This window comes from Malurus melanocephalus, unplaced genomic scaffold (genome assembly GCF_030028575.1).
Source record: "Malurus melanocephalus ecotype Western Australia unplaced genomic scaffold, MMel_1.1 scaffold_320, whole genome shotgun sequence".
Lineage (NCBI taxonomy): Eukaryota > Metazoa > Chordata > Aves > Passeriformes > Maluridae > Malurus > Malurus melanocephalus.
In genome coordinates this window covers 290,320-312,408 of record NW_026623552.1, presented here as the reverse complement: position 1 = coordinate 312,408, position 22,089 = coordinate 290,320, and the positions used below count along the sequence as shown (strand labels likewise).

General features: G+C 42.5%; 1 protein-coding gene across 1 annotated transcript; it reads right to left on the bottom strand.

The window, feature by feature from the left end:
* Positions 1 to 2,495: 2,495 nt before the first annotated feature.
* Positions 2,496 to 22,083, bottom strand: HHIPL1 (HHIP like 1; the record flags this gene model as incomplete). The annotated part of the gene is made up of 9 exons (XM_057377651.1): positions 2,496 to 4,273; positions 6,912 to 6,994; positions 8,804 to 8,885; positions 11,713 to 11,858; positions 12,156 to 12,282; positions 14,184 to 14,512; positions 14,771 to 14,914; positions 17,223 to 17,869; positions 21,886 to 22,083. Coding segments are annotated over 9 exons (2,346 nt in total), but the record flags the coding sequence as incomplete, so codon positions are not given.
* Between the last annotated feature and the right edge of the window lie 6 nt (positions 22,084 to 22,089).

The following is a 22,089-nucleotide window of genomic DNA, read 5'->3' as shown; positions in this document are numbered from 1 at the left end:
TTTTTTTTTTTTTTTTTTTTTAACCCTGTTAAGGCCGTGGTTTAAAATCCACTTGTTTTCAGAAAAAAATCTACCATTCCTTTGCACTGCTCAGGAAGTACATGTAATTATATCACGGTATGAATAGCCATCACTGGGAAAGATATAGCTGATAGCAAGAATAGAATCACCAGGAGAAAGTGCTTAAAAACTAAATCTGGCTGATGAAACCATGTCTTTAAAGACATTCAATGAACTTCCTGATGAAACATTGATTTTTTGAGTTTCATGAATGGTTTGTCAGCATACTTCAAGACTAGATCATTACTATCTGTAAGGTATTCTTTCTTTTGGAATCAGTCTCAGAATAATTCCTGTGAAAAATTCCTGCTTGTACCTTGGTTGTGAGCATCTCACTGGGAGGTGATAAAATATTCTGTACTTTTACATTTTGATGGGAAAGAGAGGCCATATGATACAGGTCTGAGCCCTGAGTAAATCAGGTAAGCTCTCAAAATTAAGCTTCTCAGGTAAGTACAATTATAAGCTGATAAGTCCCCTAAGTATTCAGCCTGAGTACACTGCAGAAATTACTTTTTCCATGCTTTAAAGATGAACTTTTAAAAAACCATTTCTTTTCTGTTCCAACAAACTTTAATACAACAACATTACAATGTATTGTAACGTGTTTCTATACCCTCGTGTGAAGGACGTGATCCCAAGCCACTCCTGTGTTTATGATCTGCCCTGGAACCACACGCTGCGGTGGAAGGAGCAAGGCTGGGCTGAGCTTCCCCGTGTGTCCCCGTGCTGCTGGGGACTGAACTGCCACCGCGTGGACACTTTGCCAACCTGCACATGCCCGCAAACACGAGGAGCGAGAGAGATTTGGGAGCCCAACAGAAGAGCAGAGAATGGGCAACTGTTAGCAGGTGAAGTTCCAAGGTGAATTTGAGAAGTTGGTGAGACACAGGGTTGGTCCGAGCTCCTGCTCTTTTTTGCTTGGCTTTTCATGGCTATTTAGGTTTGAAAATATATTCTGTTCTGTCTCTGAAGGTGCAGCGTTGTTTAAGCTGTGAGGACAGCAAGGAGAAGGCACAACATAGGCAGCTCTTGTGCTGGTAAATGCATTCAGTAGCACACGAATATCCAGAGGGTTGGCTATTCTGGTCTCTCAGAATTTACCATGGCAGATGTGGACAGGAAAACTCTCATAAAAAGTTAATAATAATAAAAGAGCTGATCCAAAACAAGATCTTTTGCCACAGATTATGCCGGATACAGGAGTCAAACTTAGCAAAAAGCATTGCCAAATACAGACCTTTCTGTGATTTTCACCCTGAGTCAGTTGTCCCCCAGCCCGTGTATCGTGAGGTCATGATCATTGTCACTCAATAAAATTTTCCAGCATAGAGTGGACAAGTAATTGGCAAGATGTTAATAATGACAAAAACAGTCTAAGGATTTAGTGACTGCCAACAGCTAATGCCCCTGAGGAACAAACTACTTGATGTAATATTATATTTGTACAAGTGACTGAACACTACAGACTTTTTTTTTTTTTTTTTGTTAAAAATAGCATCCCTATTTACTACATTATTGTAAAAGAATGATTGCTCTTTCCATCATAGCTGCTTTTCTGACAATGTTGAAACATGGCTCGAGGCAGCTCTGTATCTACACCTGTGCCCCAAACATGAAAACTCTGGGAAAGTCATGTAGGAGGCAGCAAGGTATGAACACACATCAAATGGGTTTGATGTCTTGTTTGTTTACAGAGGGAAAAAATATGATTTCTTAAAGCTTAAATTTGGAATGCAGTTTGTAATTATCAAAACATGTTTACATCTCTTTTCACATAGAAAAGTGTGTGTTTATTAAGGGGACCGATGCATCTCACATGCCAAGCTGACCTTTCAGAGATGATTTCTGGCATGTTCCCGAGAGGAAAGGCAGGCCTGGATATTGATACATTGTGACTGTTTTTCTCCTCGGCACTTCTGAATTTCTATATTGACCACACCCAAACGGCGACAGGACGAGCTCTCGTACAGAGGGATGGATTTGTGCTGGGGACTGTCCCCCTCACAGCCAGATCTATGCTAACACGTGAAAGAAGAAGCAGGCTGAGCTGGGCACATCCCTGGGAGTGTTTTGCTGGCTTGGAGTCTGAGGCAGGGCAAGAGTACATGAGCTGCTGTTCTCCTTTTGGCCATCATGAAGCCCAACATATAAAAATTTAACTGGTGAGAGGTGGGGGAGAGGCTGATAGGAGAGATAAAGGCAAGAGGAAAACCATGGCAGCATGTGAAGCTGGGACCCCAGGCTCATCTCTGCACCCAATGCCAGTGCCACAGTGCCACTGCTGAGCTTTCTGAGCTCGAGTCATGTCTTCAGTAAAATTTGACTACAGACTGCTGTGCTTATTGATGTGATACATACAAAAATATTTAAAACCCTACATATGTTTTACCCTATATATGTTTTAGGATTAAGAAGGCACTATCAACTTGAAATTGGGACATTAAAATAAATATCCATAGTAAGAGTTTTAGATGCAACTTTTTGCTTGTTAACTTTTCGGGACACACTGGTCATTTTACATTTGAGGGGTTTTTGGGGGGGGGGGCATTGTCTTTCTCATTTTATTGTGTGAGCAGCAAGACARAATCTATCTTGATCACACCAGGGAAAACAAATAACCAAGCAAAATGCTTTCATAAGAGAACATGTGTCTCCAATCACCACTCAGGTGAAAAACAATTTCAGACAAAATAAGGTTGCTTTTGTTTGCTTTTCTTTAATGTCCTCTAAAAAAGGGATAAATATTACAGGATTTTGCCCCAGTGCATTACCTCTTGTTTTAGTCATTCACACCTGTGAAAAACTGAATGAAAAAACATGCCTTCATAAAGTTTGGGGAAGTGGAGAAACTTGTACATAGTATCCTCAGAGTTAAACTGGATAATGATCCTATTCATGTAAAAAGGGACAGATTTTCAATACTGTTCATGGAAAAAGGGTCAGATTTTCTTTTCAGTTAAGCTAATGTAAACTGCAGATATTTTTTCATGCAGTATGCTATGATTTCTTCTAAATTATCTGGTATTTCTTATTCTTGATGAGGAATAGGTTTATACCAATAAAAAGCATTACAGAAAAATATTTTTTTCTTTAAAACTACTAAGTGGAAAGTTAAAAAAAGAAACTTTTGTAAATTGTAAAAAAAAGGCACAGATTTAGAAAGGCACATGCTTAGAAACCTCAGCTCAGAGCTGCAGGTGGCAAAGCAAGGCAAACAATGTAAATGCTTCCATAAGAGTGAAACGTGGTCGTTTGGGAATTTACTTTTTGGCAGAACAGTGTGAAGCACAGCTGAAGAATGCTGTATTTTGAAATGGGAAAGGGCAACAGGATGCATCTCTTTTCTGATCTATAAAGGCTGATGGGGTTTTCTCCTATAAAAAGCCCATAGAAATGTGGTCCCTGCCCGCAACATACTCAATTCACTGCTTCATTTTACTTTTTTCTTTCCTCTGAGGCAGATGCAAGGGGGCAAACATGAAGAAAACATAAGATTACTTTGAACAGATGCAGCATCCTCAAGGCAGGGCACACCCTCCTCAGTACAGCAGCTGGTTTAGAGAGTTGGACAAGGAAGGGACGTGCTCCAAGTCCCTCAGCTGCCTTCCCCATCTTCTCTGTCACCAGTCTGTCACCTCCTCCCGGCTGCACACCACACCGGCATCCTCCTCGTGCGAGCAGTTGTGCGTGCCGATACCGGCATGGGAGCACTCCAGCAGCGTCCTCTCCTGCCCGGAGCATTGCACATCATCCAGAAGAATGCGGAGGGAGGTCCCTTCCCCAAATTCTGCCTTCTTGGTGGCCCGCACCACGTAGGGGAAGCCGAGCTGGCGGCACACCACGGCGGCGGCGGCCAAGCTCCAGCCATCGTCGCACACGGTGCCCCACTGGCCGTCGATGAACACCTCCACCCTGCCCCGGCCCCGGCCCCGCCGGCCCTGCCGCATCAGCCGCACGGCGCCGTTGCGGGGAGGCTTCTTCTTCCTGCGCTGCCCGCTCTTGTCTCCTGCCCTCCCGGGTTTGGGGGCGCTGCCGCTGGGCGCTGCCGTGGTGGTGGCAGTCCTGATTCTGCTCCCCGGCGGCCTTGGGGCTCGGCCCGCCCCGTCCACTGCCGGCGTGCGGGGGGTTTGGGGGGCTGGGACACCTCCCCACGGCGCCTCGGTCGTGGTCTTCAGCCGGGGACGGGGCGTTGGTGTGTTCATAATAAACTCTGTTGGGGGAAAAGCCAAAAAACCGTGAGTCTGTCAGTCCCTGGGCAATGCTTGAAGACAGCTATATGTAACCGGTGCTAATTTTTGACGTATTAAACTGATTTCTTGGAACCTGTCTACTTGATCCTGTTGAGAAGCAACAACGCTRCCAGTGACCCGGTATTTCCTCAGTGAATAATGTCGGCTGCTGATGGTTAGCAGAGAGGACTGCAGGGCTGAATGCCAACACGAGCCTCTCCCAAAAAGGAAGCTCCAAGTGGTTTATGGGCAAATGTCAGCCTGGCCCTTAAAAGGKAGGTGCTGGAGTTTCATAGGCAGAAGTGGAGCTCTTCACCACATCCTTCTCTCCTGCTGAAAGCATTTTACAGACAAGCACTATTTCAGCTCTTCATTACTAAGGRTTGGATCATTACCAGAGGAGAGTGTGGCCTCCCTACTGGGCCAGATGCTTTATTCAGAGGAGCTGAAATCAGGAACATTCAAAATCAATTCTCTCTGGCAACTGGAATGTGCAAGAGGAACAGAGTTGCCAGGACAACACATAAAACAGGATTTGGGGTTGGGTTTGTTCTTCCTTATGAAAAAAAATAAAAGTGCCTTGAACTCTGAAGAGATGAAAATTCTTTGCTGTCACAGTTTCCAGGCATTATTGGACTTGCTTATTCACATGTGCTTTATTTTTAGCTTAAAAATAAGTTTTAGTTTGCCAGAAGGAAGCAATTCAGAATTTCACAGAATAACATTCAACAGAGCTGGGACAGTGTCACAGACATTAGCAAAGACATCATGACTTTTTGAATTATATCCCAGATTTATTAATTCTCATTCATCATTTGCTTTGTAATGCAGAGAGGAGGAAAAATACCACTGTCTTATTTGTGCTTAGTATCTATTGCCCCCAAAAGACAAACCCTTGCAGTGGTCCATGTTTTTTTCAAATAACACTCTTTGAAAAGGAATTGTATTCACAGCATGAAAGTATTTCCTTTCTTTGGAAGCTGAGGTTCTGAAGGCAAGAAGCAGATTCAAAGGTCTTACCTGTGCACAGCTCATTTTCTGGAGCCTGATCTGGCAAAGCACTTAAAAACCCTGGGACTCATGGAATGCTGTGTAGGATTCTATGGAAGCTAATGGTCACATGCGAGTGCTTTTCACCTCACTGGATCAAGTTGGCATTGTATAATTCTCTCTTATTGACCACTCTTTTACCAAATGCACTMATAGCTAATACAAGACATATGCCTTCTTGATTCTGTTACAATAGACTAAATACTGACCAAAACAATAAATATTTAGAGCTACATATCTTTGTTTGCATGCTTCTGAATAAAAATGTGTGTTGTGTTTGATTTTCATCAAAAAGTGAGTGTAGCTCTTTAGACACTTGGTAGAATCTCTCCCACCATTTCTAAGTTTTAATTTATGGTGAAAACTACCTTGTAAACAAGCTCAAAAGATTTTGTTATATGTGTAGTTAAAAATCAGAACTTTGGACTTGCACAGAGGGTAATTCATAGAGCAGAAACAGAAACAAAAATGGTTGAACATGAACCAAGTCAATAATATTTGGAAACTGCCTGCAGTTGCAAAGGAGAACATCTTTGCAAAGGAGAACATCTTTGCAAAGGAGAATATCTTTGAAGACATGCTGAGTACTCAGACATGTCAGCAGTCAATAATTAGCCTTAGAGTTTGTTCCACTTCTTTAAAAACTCAGTGTTGCAAGGTATTGAGTGCCCTCATTATTCCCTGAAGCTAAAGCTGTAGGAACTGTTAGTGACTCAAATGCAATGTAATGTGATTAATGTAATTAAAAATTAAATAAAAGTATCCTGACTTTACAGTTCCTACAGCACCATTAACTTTGTGGCAAAGTTCATAGCCTATGCTGAGTTGGAAGGGAAGTTAGAGTACAGCCTAGGTACTTATATGCAYAGGGAAAAGAACAGTGATACTGCCTAATCTACTTCTGAGATCCTAATATTGTATTTAGGCTTTTGCACCTCACACAAACAATACTCGCCTTGCTGCAGATTCAGCCCCATCACTGACTACTCCAGCTTTAGCAATGCAATACTTCATGCAGCATGAAGCAATCAAAAAGACCTGGAGGGTTTGGGTAAGYCAAAAGTTCACCTCAGTGCCTGATCACTGATTCTTCTGGGAGCATTTTTTCATGCCATATTTTCTCACTCTCAAGTAACAGTGACTCAGCCCTCATCTTGGTCAGTGAGCTACTTACCAACCCTTTATCCATCATATCCTCCTCACTAGCTGAAGCTACTGCAAAAAATCACTTGTCACTGAAAAGCACYATTGAGCACAGGGTCTCTGGACAGGAACAGGGAAACCAAGTTGTTGGTAGCGAAATGTGTATAATGTAGCATGAAAAAGGGAAAATGTACAGACTGAGGAACTAAAGAAAATTTCACATGGCCAGGAAAAGAGAAATATTTTATGACTTATTTGAACCAACTCTTCAGATCCAAAACAGCTGGAAACATTTAACTTTGAGGATACCCTGAAGAGTGAAGTTCTGGGTGGTCTCAACACACGTGGACAGATAGTGCAAGTCTGGAGTTTTTATCTAGTTCCAGCTGACATGGACCAATAATAGACAGCAAAAGTTACACTCACTCTCCTTTGGCACAAACGGGATGCGCTTGCTTTTGACTTTCACTGGTGATGGCTCAACTCGGCATTTTCCTGGTGGTGCTCTCCTTGAAAAAAAGGGACACATACACTGCACAATTAATTCCTTTCCTCTGGCATAAGAACCCATTGCCTCCCATTGTTTTTCTAAGAAGATAATGCTTATTGGAAAAAAAGACATGTCTGTTTAAATGATGTAACTAATCTTTTATATTCGAAAACGTAACTAAACAATCACAGATCTCCACTGATGCAAGTCCAAATATTCACAAGGCAGTGGAGTCCTCTGGCTGTATTTTCAGTTGYCACTATCGAAGCCATTAAGGAAATAAAACATTGGCAGGTTCAAGCATTAGAGATTAATCAAACTGAAAATAAAAATTACAAAACTAGACAGTATATGTTGAACATCTGACACAAAGGTCATGTGCATGCAAGATTTCAGACTGTTTTCACAGAAGCAAAATAACAYGCTATTGATTCATACAGAAAGACCAAACAAATGTAGTGCCAAAAAATGCATCAATTTCAGAAAAGAACTCCAAGTGTCTCCTCCACAGGCTCTCTCTTACTATGGTGCGTTATTTTGACACAAAGTTGTTTGCCATAGAGGTATATCTCACTTCTAAAAAGTTACATGCAGTTTATCACCACTTTTCCCCATGACGGCTGTCTTGTTAACCCTTTGACTTCTTCAGAAGTTTTTAAATTGGTTCAAGAATGCATGATGTTTGCATTTGAAAGGTATAACACCTGTGTAATTAGGATTGTTTGCATTTCTGTGGAAGGCAGAGAGCTTCTCTCTCAACTRTCTACACAAGAATGTTCCCTACTTTTATGAAATTTCCAATTACTTTCTTCTATACTCTAAACACAAACTAAACTTCTTTTTAAACTTAAACTTAAAACTTGAGTTTGACTTCTGCTTTATTTTTGCAAAGATTGCGTAATACCATCTTCTTAATACATAGTTTACAGGAACTCTTCTGTTGCATTAGATAATGGAAAATGCTCCTGACAGAGGAAAGTTGGAGGAAACACATGACAGATTTGGGGGCTTTTTAACTTTGGGGACTGGTTTYAACATAAAACTAGACAAGTGGTTTGGTTCAAAATGCTCAGATAGCTAAAGCCGTACATTTAATCCATATCCCCCCCCCAAAAAAAAAGCAGCTTCAAAAATCTCACTCTCCATTTCTGGCTGAAAGTAGCTTGGTATTTAGCCAATAATAGTAACACTTAAAAAAACAGGAAGATGGAAAAAACAGCTGTAAGTCTTCCCATTAAACACAGYTATTCCCTGCCTTGCCCAGTCTCAGATACAGGCATGTGGAATCCAGGAAGTGTAATGATGGTCCTATCTTCTTGTCCAATCYATTTTCCTCTTTGAAACACTAAAAAGAATGTTCTTTTTGACATTCATTTTTGGTTTGCCAAGAAAGCTCTGCAGGTCACACTTGGTCCAGCTTAGGACCTGGGGGCACAGTGCTCTTGTGGGAGATAAAAAAAASGGATGGAGAGGAAGTGAGAATAAACACCTTGAGAAAATCTGCCTCTTTTTGGGCAGGAATCTAGAGAAAGTTTGCCCAAAAAAGACAAGCCACCCATAAAATACTGCTTTAACATTCAAGAAAACTCCCAACACACATAACACCWACCAGCCCCAAAACAAGCTGGCACCAGGCAGTGTAGACCCCCATGACTGCAGGAGCAAAGCAGACCCACAGTGGGTTGCTCCGGGTGTTCCTTGATCAACCTCCCCAGAAGGGCCCAGCATGGGAGAATTGAGTAGTTAATTAGTCATCCCACATCACTCATCACATCCACACCATGACCCACTCTACCACAGAAGGCTTTGCAAAAAGAACATCTCATACCTGGAGGTGTCCACCACTTTGTACACCACTCCATGGGGAGCTGTGGCACTTGGTACRCCAGTGGACATGAAGTACAATTCCCCTGGAGGAAAAAAACAGACACAGCCATAAAAACTGTCCATGGAGTTTCTGTCCTGTACAGCATGAAAGTGTTAACTCTGCATCACAGGTAAGAGAGCATCAGGAAATGCAGGCCAGCATGGGTATCTGATTACTGGAGGAAATAAGGTTTAAATTTAGGGTTGTAGTGAGAGTTCATCTGCAGTCCATTGGCATGAAATACTCTCTGTGAGTGGGAGCTTTTACAAATCTTCATGAAATGCTATTTGGACAAATTTCCAGTGCAAAGTCACCTGCCCAGACTTTCCTTGAGATCATTATGATCTGTGTCCTTCGTCTTCTCTAATGAAAAACAGTCAAACCCTGAATTACCTTTGTTGAAATGAAAAGCAAGGAAATTAAGAAAGCTCCCCGTCTTCTGCTTATTTGGATGAAGCACTCCTTTGGGCAGGWGAATTACAGGAGAACAAGATTTGGYTTTTGMTTTCTCTAGCACACTCACAAAGTGAGACGTATCTCACACAAAAGGCATTTGATTCATCACAGCCCTGYCAGGTCACATGTACAGCGCTCGACCTTCAGCCAAACAATGTCCATCACCATTTATKTGACTTATTTTCTCCTAACTGCATTTCTATCCCTCTTATCCTGCTGTGCAGGGGACACTGGGATAAACTGTCCTTCTGGCACTCCTCTTTTGACAGCTCAAGTGCTCGAGTGGTGCAACAAAAAGGATCAGAGAGAAAAAAATAAATTTGCTATATTTAAAAAAGAAAGAGAGAGAGAGAAAATAGAAAAAAAAAAGGCAATATAGACTTGCTTAGTGAGTAAGGCAGATTTCTTTGGGCATCCTATGGGTACCCCAAGGGGAAGAAGGGAAGGAACGGAGGGGACAGAGTGAGCAAACGAATGTGGGGGCTGTTGGTGGCAGCTGGGGCTGAGCTTTGGTCCAAACGGGAATGGGAAACAGCTGGCACTGAGTTTTGTGGTGATGTGTGCTTTACATCCTGCCCCTCTTTCCTGGAAGTTATCAGCCAGGAGGATGGATGCTCAGGCTGTGAAGCACACAGGCTGCACACATGTGACCCACAGACAGGACACAGTGCCTGGGAATGTCCCTGACATATTCCGATGGCCAGGGATGGGGCTTTGGAATCTCTGTACAGTGATCCAAAAATAGAGCTCTTCCCACCACATACACACATCCACAGCACCAGTTAGATTAACATTCTTCAGAGCAACAGCCCTGAAACCTAAATGCTTAAACGTGATGAAAACCTTGTTAAAATAAAGTTCGTGGCAAACTGGTAAGAAAATGAGATTCCCAGCAAAAAAGGTGCAAGAGAAGACTGKTCACTGCAGATAAAGCAGCCTCAATACATTGTTATCAACAGATATCTATCCATTACAATAAAGCAAACACAAGGCAATTAACTACCTCTGAAAAGAGACTCCAGCCCAAATCTCCACTCATCTCCATTGTACTTATGCAGAGTGCAGGGCAAAAAGGTGGCAGCTTTTCACCCCTTCTTTGTCCAAACTCTGTTGGCAAGCACGGGATGAGGGAGACCATCCTCATGTGCGTGAGCAAGGTCTGCAATCAACAGCTTGATATTGCACTTGGCATAAAGCTGATTTGAACGAAGTTATTTGATTTCAGGGTAAGATATCCTTCTCACTACAACACTGTGAAACAGCTCTAAATGCCATTAATATTAACCATTAAAGAAAATGGAATTTAACTCTAAAAAAAAAAAGTCAAACTTTCAAGCTAATACTTGGAGGATTTGCATTTATATAAAATAAAATTTGCATTTATATGATTTGTGCAACATCCAAACTTGACATAATCTGCAGGAAAAAACAGATGTTTATAAGCTGGGGCATCCTGGAAGCAGGAGCTTGTGACCACAAGCCAGGACCTCCCTGGAACAGGACAGATCCCAGCACCTGCATTGCTGGGTCACACATGAAGCTCCTCAGCAATGGTGCTGAACATCGTGGGGCTTATTCTCTCCCTACCCCCAACCAAGGGCTGCAGGGGCTGCATGCTCTGCAATACCCTTGTGCAAACAACAGGAGACACCTTTCACCCCAGGACTCTTTATTTCTTCTTCAGATCACAGCAGTTCCCTTCTAGAAAGCCAAATGTGTCCAGTTACGAAAACACAACAAAGCTCCACTGAGACTGTATTCTTCAGTCTTTTGCAAGGCAAAATTCCCCTGGCACTAATAAAATATGGACTAAAGCAGCCTTTTGTTTGATGCCTCGTTCAAGACATAACATAGGCTTTTGCTCTACTTCACCTTGGGATGTGCAAATACCCCTGCCTGGGGTGAGCAGACTCATAATTGCTGTTCATGGCATCTGCTTTCCTGTACCSATTAATAATGCCCACAGCCTTCTTGACTAGGCAAAAATAAAGAATTGCTCTCCCTTGGGTATCAGTTTCTCAGCCTCCCAGGGCCTGCATTCCCCAAGGTATGGCACTGTGAAGGATGAGGTTTCTTTTCTAAGCTTTGTTTTATTCTACTTGCTCCCTGCTCTCCAGAGGGAAGGCATGAGGGGAGCAGCACATCCAGCACACCAAACTCAGTCCCACAGGAACTGCCTCTCCAATTCCCACTGAGGCACTCTGTGACACACAGACCTCAAAATTAGCATTGTAACTTTGGTTTGATGTTTGGCAGATGCTGGGAATCTCACCCACTTTAAAGACTGATAGACTTGTGCTGTGCCTCCCCACTACCTGCTGCCTCCCAGGAGCCCTCTCTGATCCCTTCTCTGGCTTTAGACTGAAGAGAAACCACAAACATTTATTCARTGTGACATAAAGTTAAAAGACTACCTGCTTCATCTTCAGCAAAGGAGATGATGTATTGGTAATAGTTATTGATCAGCCTTGGGAACATGCACGTTTGTCCCGTCCCCATGCAGATTTCACTGTACTGCCACTCTCCAGTAGCATGATCCTCCTTCAAAGACATCAGGCGTCTGCAAGGCAAAAGAACACTTCCACAACCCGACCAAGATGATTTATGAATGTTAGCATGGACACCTGAAAGGATATTCCATGTTTCCTACCCACACTAGCTGCAATGGGAACTGCAGCTTCTCTGAAAAGTGAAGGATTGTTAATATTAACCCAAATGCATTATACACCCCTCATCTTTCAAGGTCAACACAAGCACATGAAAAAACAAAGGGGAAGGGTTCAAGGGCTATCAGGCTATTTGTGGGGGTATTTTGGTTGGGGGTTCAACTCAGTGAGTGTCCTAAGTGTTTACTTACCCACTCATAAAATCCCCAAATATGTACAGGCCATTTAAGTTTGGAAACTCGCAGCCTCGATAGACGTAGCCTCCTGTAACAGATTTCCCCATTTTGTGTGGATACGCGTAAATTGGAAGCACATCATCTGTAGGGCAGAAAAGATCTGTGACTTGTTTTGCACCTGCTGCAGAATAGCTCATTATCTAGATTGTTCTGAGACTGGCAGAGTACAATCAGGTTCACTGCACCATCTTCTATTTAAATGAAGTGCTGATGGAATTGTATTTAGCTTGATTTTCACAATTTTAAAACCAAATTTGATAGCCCTGCCCCTCACCAAGGCACTTCAGCACTCTCCTGAGCCCTTCTCCTCCCACAACAATCCATCTCTCACACATTTCTACAGAGCCTGTCTGATTTAGCTACAAATTCACATATTACTCCTAGAGTCCCTGCACCCATGCTGGAAATGTTTGCCCAATGCAGCTTTGTTTAGGTGGTGAAAAGAAAAAAAGAGATGGGTAACTCCAGACTGCAGGCACTGATGAAAAGATATGTCAGATGTCAGCACAAATAGCTTCAGCTCCTCTGAGATGGAGAAGCAACTTGAAAGGCCCATCAAATATTTATGGGATGGCACAGGCATGAATGATGTAGTACTGCCATATTCATTGTAAAATGTAAGTTAAAATATAAGACAAATGTAAATCGGAGAGAGCTGTCCTGATTTTGAGGGTCTCCATTAGGTGCCTCCTCTCCTTTCCTTTGAAACCCCTGGCTCACCCCATGGTACCCACTCCTCCTCATCCTCACAGCCCTTCTCTCTGCCCCTGTAGCAGATGCTGCAAGTAGCAAACCTGGCAGCTCTGCCAGAGAGGAATTTGAACCAGGGGAATTTCATCTAAAGCAGGTGTTTTCTACACTTCAGCTGTACTTTTCATTCAAAAGGGGCTGTGACATTTCACTGTTCTAACAAAAGGGTCTCTAAAGTAGTCAAAAATTGCTCTGAATCCCTGGAGACCTCAGTAAAATATCTGCCATGAACGCTCATGTGGGTTCTGTCACACAGGAGAGCACTAAAAGAGCTCTCTGAACAACTGCTTCAGCAAAGGGAATGCAAAAAATCTTCCTGCTCTCGACATTTTATAAAAAAATACTTAATCACTCTCATTGTACTTATAGCTAAATTAATAAAAGTAAGGAATTTAAACTGAGTTCATAATAGGAAGAAAATTCAACAACACACGTAGCACATAGAAGAGAAAAGAATCAGAATCTCAACTAATGCAAATCAGTGCCAGCCTACTCCAGTGCCCCCCTGGATCTTTGGGAAGAGGTTTCAGAACAAGACACGGTCCCACATCAGGCCTTGCAATTCAATATGTTCTGACTTCACATGTGCACTGGAACTTAGCCAGCCAGCAAATGCTCTCAATCCAGTTTTGAACAGTTTAAAGAAATGAAAATAACAGGACGTTTTCCTTTTTGGCATAGCTAGAAGAAACAAAAATACACTGTAGATTCAGTTACCTGCAAAGCGGGCAGTGTGCGTGCATAAGCATTGTTTTATGCACGCATAAAGCATTGCATAAGTTTTTCTCTCTTTTTTTTTTTTTTTTTTTTTTTTTTTTTTTTTTTTTTTTTTTTTTTTTTAATAAGGACACTACTTGTGAGTTATGGAGAAAAATACAATTCCTCCAAATTCTTTTTCTCCTGCACAAAAGCTTATTTTATGTGGCAAAGATGCAATTGTCCCTCTAAACCAGAGAATCCAACGGTTTAGAGAAATCTTTAAACACCCTAAATCCAGAAACTTTTAAACCAAGTAATTTCACTAACAACATTGATCACCTAGAAAAACAATAGCTAGCATGTTTCACTTTCCTCTTAATGTAGAAATAGTAACATTTGGATTTCAGTACTTATGCCCAAGCCAGTTCCCTTGTAGACTGAGACAGTAGAGATTCACATCTCAAAAAGTTGTGTTTGCCACCAAGCAGCCAGGCTTTAAAGGCAGGAATTAAAAATGAGAGCACATTTATTTACCCATTGAAGAATTGGCGCAAAGCTTTTTATCGTAACAGCTGAACCCCTCCCTTGCCCTCCAGCCATAATTTTTCCCCTTCTCCACGATGTCGATTTCTTCGTATTTATTCTGCCCCACATCTCCACAGAAGAGGCGCCCTTTCCCTTCCTTGGTGTAAGGGTCCCCCCTATCAAAAGAGCAGCGCCACATGTTTCTCACTCCGTAGGCGTAGACTTCGGGGCGAGCTGTAGGGTCGCTGATGAAAGGGTTGTCAGGAGGGATTCGGTACAGAGGCCCGCGGTCGTTGTTGTTCACATCGATCCGCAGCACTTTGCCCAGCAGGGCTGATCTGTATTGGGAGAAGAAATGAAAGAGAAAAAGATAAAGAAATTAGACTAGACCTTGGTAAAACATCAGAGAGGGGAGATTTGGAAAGTCTAGGGTTTCATTCTTTCTGTTTTGGAAAAGGCAAGTCATTAAACATACCTCAAAAAAGAACCATTTCAAGGTAATTTCATTTGTGCCTGAACAGCCTTCAGGTGGCTGGCATTGATTTCCCATACCCTGCTGCAGATACATGCTTCCATAGGGGTGGATCCACTCTTACTTGTTCTGGGCATTTCCAAACGTGCCAAAGGGATCCCCAGCCATGCCTCCATCTCCAGTAAAGATATAGAGRTACTCATCATCTCCAAAGAGCAGCTCTCCTCCATTATGGTTGGAAGCAGGTTCTTCTATTTCCAGGATTATCCTAAGTGAAAACAGGGAGAAAGCAATTACCTACTGCACAAGCACTAAGCAAAGGGCAAAGCAATGTCATGCCAACGCTGCTCTTGACAGATGGAAGCAGCTACAGATTGGTTTTGACACAAATTCCTCCATATCCATGTTACTGAATTTTTCTTGGGCACAGCTGATTTTCTAACCTTAAATAGTTTCAACATATTTTCCAGATTACAGAAACACCAAATTGTGTAATATGGAAAGTCTGGGAAATCACATGACAAAATATACTTTTAATTACTTAAACTTTTCCTCTGATTCTTTCTTCCTCCTTGTTAAACTTGTTTTTCATTTTTCTTTACATTTTATTGAAGAAAAGGCATCTGAGCTTATATCCAATTGGAAACTTCAAGAGAAAGGGCTCCAGTCCATCTGTGAATCTGCACAGCTTTTGGCACAACCCTGACACACGCTTTCAAGTTGAACATAAAACTTTTCAAACATTAAGGAATAGTTACATTCTTAAAGAGAAAAGAATAATCCTTAAATGATAATTACACACTCAGGACTTCATGAGTTTAAAGAGCCCCACCAAAAAAACGACGTTTTGACAAAGGTTATTCAAAGCAGTACCAACAAAATTTACCTCAATTTTAGCCCCAAACTCTCTGTGCTATTTGTTTATTTTATTCTCCTCACATGCCTTCCATACCAAGAAAGAGTGATAGATATAAAGTATAATTTTATAGAACGGTAAAGCTGCAAATACATTGAGTGGAGGCTCCCAGGTATAACAACTGAAGTTTAGTTTACTCCAGCTTCTAAAAAGTCCAGATTTCATGCTGGCAGTGCATCTTAATAGCTACAAAAGCAAATTATCATATTTATTAACACCACCTCATTTTTAGTCTCTCATTTTTAGAGCTTTTTTCACCTTCTTAAATGTTGATAGTCATTGTGAGCTGTGGGAAGGAACCCAAGTATCGAATTATTGTCACCTCCTAAATGTCAGCACCTCTGTGATAAGGTAACTGTGCAAGAGTGCACAGGCTCCAGCTGGCAGCAGGAGTGAGGGACGATCCTGTACAGGCACAAAGGTGAATCTTCCTCAGCCTTCCAAAGAAGATGGAAAAAGCCAAATTGCATTGAGCAAGTGTCTGAGGATAAACAGACACACTCCTCTGTGCCGAGACAATGCACACCACATGTCAGCCTGAGCTCCTTCTCGGGCAGCAGCTCAGGATGAAGTCAGTGGGACCTGTGCCTACACAAGCACAATAGGACCACAAYTTTGTTTTCTTAAGCTTTTGCCGTACTAACCGTAAGCTAAATAAGCAAAGAAAATGTTACAAACATAGAGCCTGAAGATTTTTAAACAAGACAGCTCATGGGCTGTCAATATCTCCAGGCTGCTGATTCGCTTTCCTGAGTGCCACGTTATAATYCCCTGTACCTGTCATCTACAGTTCTGCTCACACTGGATTGCTGTAATTGCTTTATAAACCACTATCCCTTCTCTATCATTAGGCTAYGTGCATTTTTGAGCTAGGATCATCCACAGCTGAGTATTTGGAAAGCCCCTAATAAAATCCAAATAACGAAGCAAAAATCTTAGCATTAGTAATATTCTTAGGGTCTAGGGTCTCTTAAAACAGTGGTTCTATCACATAGTTCTGCAACAGTTTATAAATTTATCGACTGACTCCACAAACAAGACTCTCATCACCTGTGCATATTAGCGTGGAACAACTGCTAGACCAAACCCAAACAAATGACATTTCCAATCAAAATGCACCCAGTAATAACATAGTGACTTGCATTTTATTTAATTTGATATTAAATCTGTAATATCACAGGGCTGAGCTTGTTGTTCAGATAAAGAAATATGGGACCAAATCCATCTTTGGTCTGGTATCACTTAGTTTGTTTATACTCATTTTGGGAACCTTTGGCTTTGGAATGAATTTCACTCATGCTTTGCAGAAGTCTATTTTAAAGAGTAATAATAAAAATACTAAACAAACAAACCTCCAAGCCCCACCCAACAAAAAAACCCAAAATACTAACTATAAATAATGTTTAATCCATGTTCAGTTAAATCCTCTGACATGCCAGAACTGAGAATTGTATGTTTTATCCCTGAACACTTGCGGTTCATCCATGGAGGACACATGTGCTCTGTACCTCAGTACATTAGAGATGGACTTGGGCTAACATACTAGCACTCTGGAATGCAAAAACAACATTATGCTAAATAAATCTCATTCACTAATAGTCTTTAAAAATGCACAAGTTGCCCTCTAAGGTCTTAAATACATTTGTCAGAAAAACAATACCTTTCAGAACCATGGTCCAAGGCATTCATGTCAGCAGGAGAAATTCTGAACTCACTGATTCGGATTCTCTCTTCATAACGAACTTCAACTGAATAGTATACATACACTTTACCATTAAATTTGAATTTAGGATGGAAGACAATACACAGAAACCCTCTCTCATCTCCTTCCCAAGGTGAGGTAAGCACAGCTTCACTGATGTTCAGAAATGGCTTTTCAAGCCTGGATCCATCAGGGAGGTAGGTCCACACCAGTCCAACCTGCTCTGCGATGAAGAAYCTGTGGGTGCCATCGTTGGCATGCACCATCGCTACGGGATTGCGCAGCCCGTTGGCCACCTCCACCAGGCAGAGCTGGAGACAGCCCTCRGCGTCAGCAGTGACCAGCCCCAGGTTCTGGTTAAGGTTCTGGTTGGTCAGCAGGTGTGGGAAGCAGTAGTCRGTGTCCTCCAGGGACAGGTAGTGGCAGAACTTTGCCATGTTGTTTTCCAGTGCAATTAACTCTGGGTCTGAGGAGAGAGAGCGAAAAATGGTGCGGCAGTTTTGCCACAGCTGCCTGCAATAGTCCTGGCATAGTCCTGGGATCGTCCGCACGGGGGTGGAGGGATCCTCAGCATCATACAAGTGAGCTGCATATGGAGAGCATTCCTGGAGAGAGAGAGAAAATGCCTCAAGACATTTCTTGGACCAGATTTGAAACAGCTGAGCAGTGATATTAATTCGAGATATTTCATCTTAATTACAAGATACGTTGAGGTTTATTCTGAGGATAACAGAGGGAAAGATCTTAGAAACAGGGTTTGTCTCARCACTCATGGAAATTATCTTCAATATTCCTGATGAAAGCTGACTTCCTCAAGCTGTTACTCATTTATTCCAACCACAGCACTTTTCAAAAAATCCTGCAATACTGTCTTGCTATGTTACTCTCGCAGTCTGTACTGGGGGAAAAGAGACTTCTTTTTCTTGGATGCACTGACTTTATCTACAAAATAATGAGAAGATTCATCACAGAATAGAAGTGAAACCAAAGTTAGCTGAGAAGTTTCAGGCCCTGCATCTCCACAGTGATGAGGAAATGGGAATGGCCATCAGGGCCAAAGCCTGGGACATTCATGCCTTATATCATCTGATAATTCAAACATGGGATGTGATTTCCAGCTTAGAAGGAATGGGATGAGAAAGTAGAGGAGRAGGTGACGACACCATCCTAGGTTGGGTCCAGCTGCCTTTTCTGGTGGACCTTTGCCTGCAGATAGTTTATATCCCCATCCAGGAGTGGTGAAAGGTATCTCATGACCATGACATGGCTCACCAAGTTCTATGAGGGATGGTGAGGTTACAGGATTTCAGACAGTGACCAAATGGCCATAATCCAGGCAAGATCCACTCACAGCAGTGGCAGCTCAACACTTGATGATGGAAGGTGCAGCCTCGGAAATCTACTTAAGGACTGGATCAAGTTCAGAGAGTTCATTGTAATCTCTATATGAGAATTCCAACAGTCCCACTTTCCTTACAAAAAGGCTGCAATCCTGTGAAACTGTCTGTAAGTTACAAACTGACCAAAGTGACTCAGTTCTGCTTTGCAAGGGCTTTTTTTTTCTGTAACAAAATATATTTTCCAGTTATAATGCATCTTCCTGATGAGTACCTCAGAAGTGCTCTTCAAACAACACAACATGATTCTGCTCAGTTATAGAGGCTCAGTTATATTCTAAATTATATTTTGACAAATAACTGATGCAAGAGAGGTCAGAAGATAAACTCTACTTAAATAAATTCTGTATTTTTTAATTCCTAGATGGCATTTCTTCTTTTCTGGCTAAGCAAAACCAGCTTAGTAAAAACAAAAAGATGMTGCTAAATCTATAGGGAGCTATTTCTTAATGCAGATTACAACACTGTTCAATAGCTGAAAAGATATAACATCTGAGATACTGMACTGTTTAAATTAGCTGGTAAGCACACATAATATTTAATTTTTATTTTATTTTSCATTACATACCATAATAAACTGAGAGGCCATATAACAGATCATTAGTGCACAATAAGCTTTCCTCCTGGAATATCAGGCTATTCATGGCAAAATGAAGGTTATTATGCCCTCAAATGAGCAGCAATTAATGTGGTAAAAAGAAGATTGCCTGTGACACAAAACACTGAAATTACACAGGCAGATTGGGTAACACACTCGGCTTGGTTACACGAGGTGTGCCAGGGATAGAAAGAGACAGAGCATTTGTGGATTCACCTTGTAATGACTGAAAAACTGGCTTTGGGAAACTAATTGAAACAAAACAGAAAGGAAGTTTGATGGGAGGGCTGGGGGGGGGAGCTCAATCTATTGTTGCCTATGGAGGTTTCCCATTCAGAGAGAGGAAACCCCTCGCCCAAGTACTCGGGTGTACCTTGTTCTCTGAAAGCCTCTTTCTAAGCAAGCAGTGATCTTATGCATTATAAAGCAATGCCCTGGCTTCAGCATCAGAATTAAAAGCAGCCCAGAGATATGGTTCCCCTGTCTCTTTCCCGTTGCTGACTGTTCACCCCAGCCTCAGGCATGTCTGAATAGCAGCTGTGGGCARCTTCTTCCCTCCTTACCACATTTCTGCTGAAACACAGCTAATTACAGCAGCATTACACTGGCAGAGATATTCAGAGATCCATCACTAGACACCAAGTACCCAAGCATGTACCTAGGGTGTTTTTAAGACACATGTGAAACATTTTCCAACTTTTATTCCATTATAGATGGAACCTGATACCTTTTACTGATTTTCTCTGCTTCTGTYCTTTAGTCTTCACATCATCATGTGTCATGTTCACTCAAAACACCAAGAAGCTCTACCCTTAGTCAGAGCCCAGGATCAATATTAGATCTAAATTCTCATTTCTGAATGATGCTGTCTGTTCATTAATTTTAAATTATCCCGTGGTCCAAAGACCAAGGAAACTGATGGGCAGATGATCAGTTACTTCAGTAGGGCTGGAACAAGTTTGTACTATGAAAATAACTGATCAGGAAGCAAAACAAATCACATTAAGACAAGCTAGCCAAATGCATCCTATCTGTTCCAGGAATTCAGTGGCAGCTACTTATCTGAGGAATTACAACAGTCTGAATCTGAAGGAACACCCACAACAAACAATGTCTTATTTACTGCTGCTATCAGCCTGGAGGAAACAACAGGACTCCTCAGAAAAGCGTTTAACTTCCACATTATCCCTGACACTCCCTGTTCACCTCCATCTGGAAACTCAAGCCTTTAAGCAAGCTGCTCCCCCAGAAGTAGAGAGGCATCTGCTCTCTTGCAGTTTGGTGGGGAAGAGAAGGCTCCAAGGTAACCTTATGGTACTTCCAGTGTCTAAAGGAGCTACAAGAGAATTGGAGAGGGACTTTTAACAAGGCAATGTAGTGATAGGATAAGAGGCAATGGCTTTAAACTGAAGAGGGTCAATATAGATCAGATATAAGAAAGGAATTGTTTACAATGAGGGTAGTGAAATATTTTAACAGGTTGCCAAGGTGGGTGATAGATGCCCCATCCCTGGAAACATTCAAGGACAGGTTGGACAGGGCTCTAAGCAACCTTAGCTAGTTGAAGCTGTCCCTCATTGTTGCAGGGAGGGCTGGACTAGGTTCCTTCCAACTCAAACTATTCTATTGTTCTATGAATTGAAGAAAAGGCAGGAATACACAAGAACAAGCTGAGACACTTGTCAAAATAATTTGATCACATTTGAGAGAAATCAATGATTTGTGAGCAGAAAGAGACAGAAGCATGTGAATAAGTCACAGAAACACACTTATTAATTCAGGTCTAGGATATAAACTGTATATGCAACAAATGCATATACATTCGAAATGCATATACATCCCCAGAAGCAGACTGTTCTAGAGTGTTTGCAATGTCTGAAGTTCCATTATGTGCTTGTGCAACCAGAGGCAGTGGTTTGTAGCCACATCTGGGCTGGTGATGCACTGAGCTCATCAGAACATTTCAGTGAATCATTGCTCCCACATTGGAATATTTCTCTGTTTCTGAAGAAATTTTCAGTGGTTGGCTTTCTGACAAACACAGGAGATTTAGTTACCACGTCCAGAAGCAAGAGTGCTTAGCACACACTGCTATACCGAGTTTCCTATCTGCAGATGGACTCTTAGACACTGCTTTTTTCAGAAATATGCTAAAAGCATCCTGAGGTGCTATAATCACATATAAAAAAACCAAAACAAAACAAAACAAAAAAACACCTGACCCCACATGTGGGCTGATGTAACCATGCCTGTGCCCAGGAGCTAATGCCATGGCTGATGCACCTATGGATGGGTACTCCAGGCTGGGCTTGGCAATTAACATCATGGCTCACATTCCCCTGGACTGTCCAAAATCCCTGTGCCTGGACCAGTGCATAGGATCAATGAACCCATGGGATCAATGCAGCCGTGTCTGGACCAAAGCAAGCATCCGTACCTGGGCTTGATGCAGCCCTGCACGAGCAGATGCACACACCCCTGAGGGGCAGAAGCATCCATGCCAGCGCCAGRGCTCCATGCAGGGGCTGAATACCCCAGTGCGGCTCTGATGAGCCCTGCGCATTGCAATCCCCCTGCGTGGCTGAGCCCTGCGCGGCGGSATCCCCGGGAGTCCCGGAGGTCTCACCTGGCACAGCAGGTCCTGCAGGTGCCCGGCGCAGGCGGCGTACGTGCGCTCGTCGAGGCGGGCGCTGAGGCTGTAGAAGCGCTGGAGCAGGGCGCGGTCGCGGCTCGGTTCGCAGCAGCCGAACTCGGTGTAGCGGCGGCAGAAGGCGAGGTCCCGCGGCGGCCGGAACGGCGGCTTGAAGTCCAGGCACTGCGGGTGCGGCCG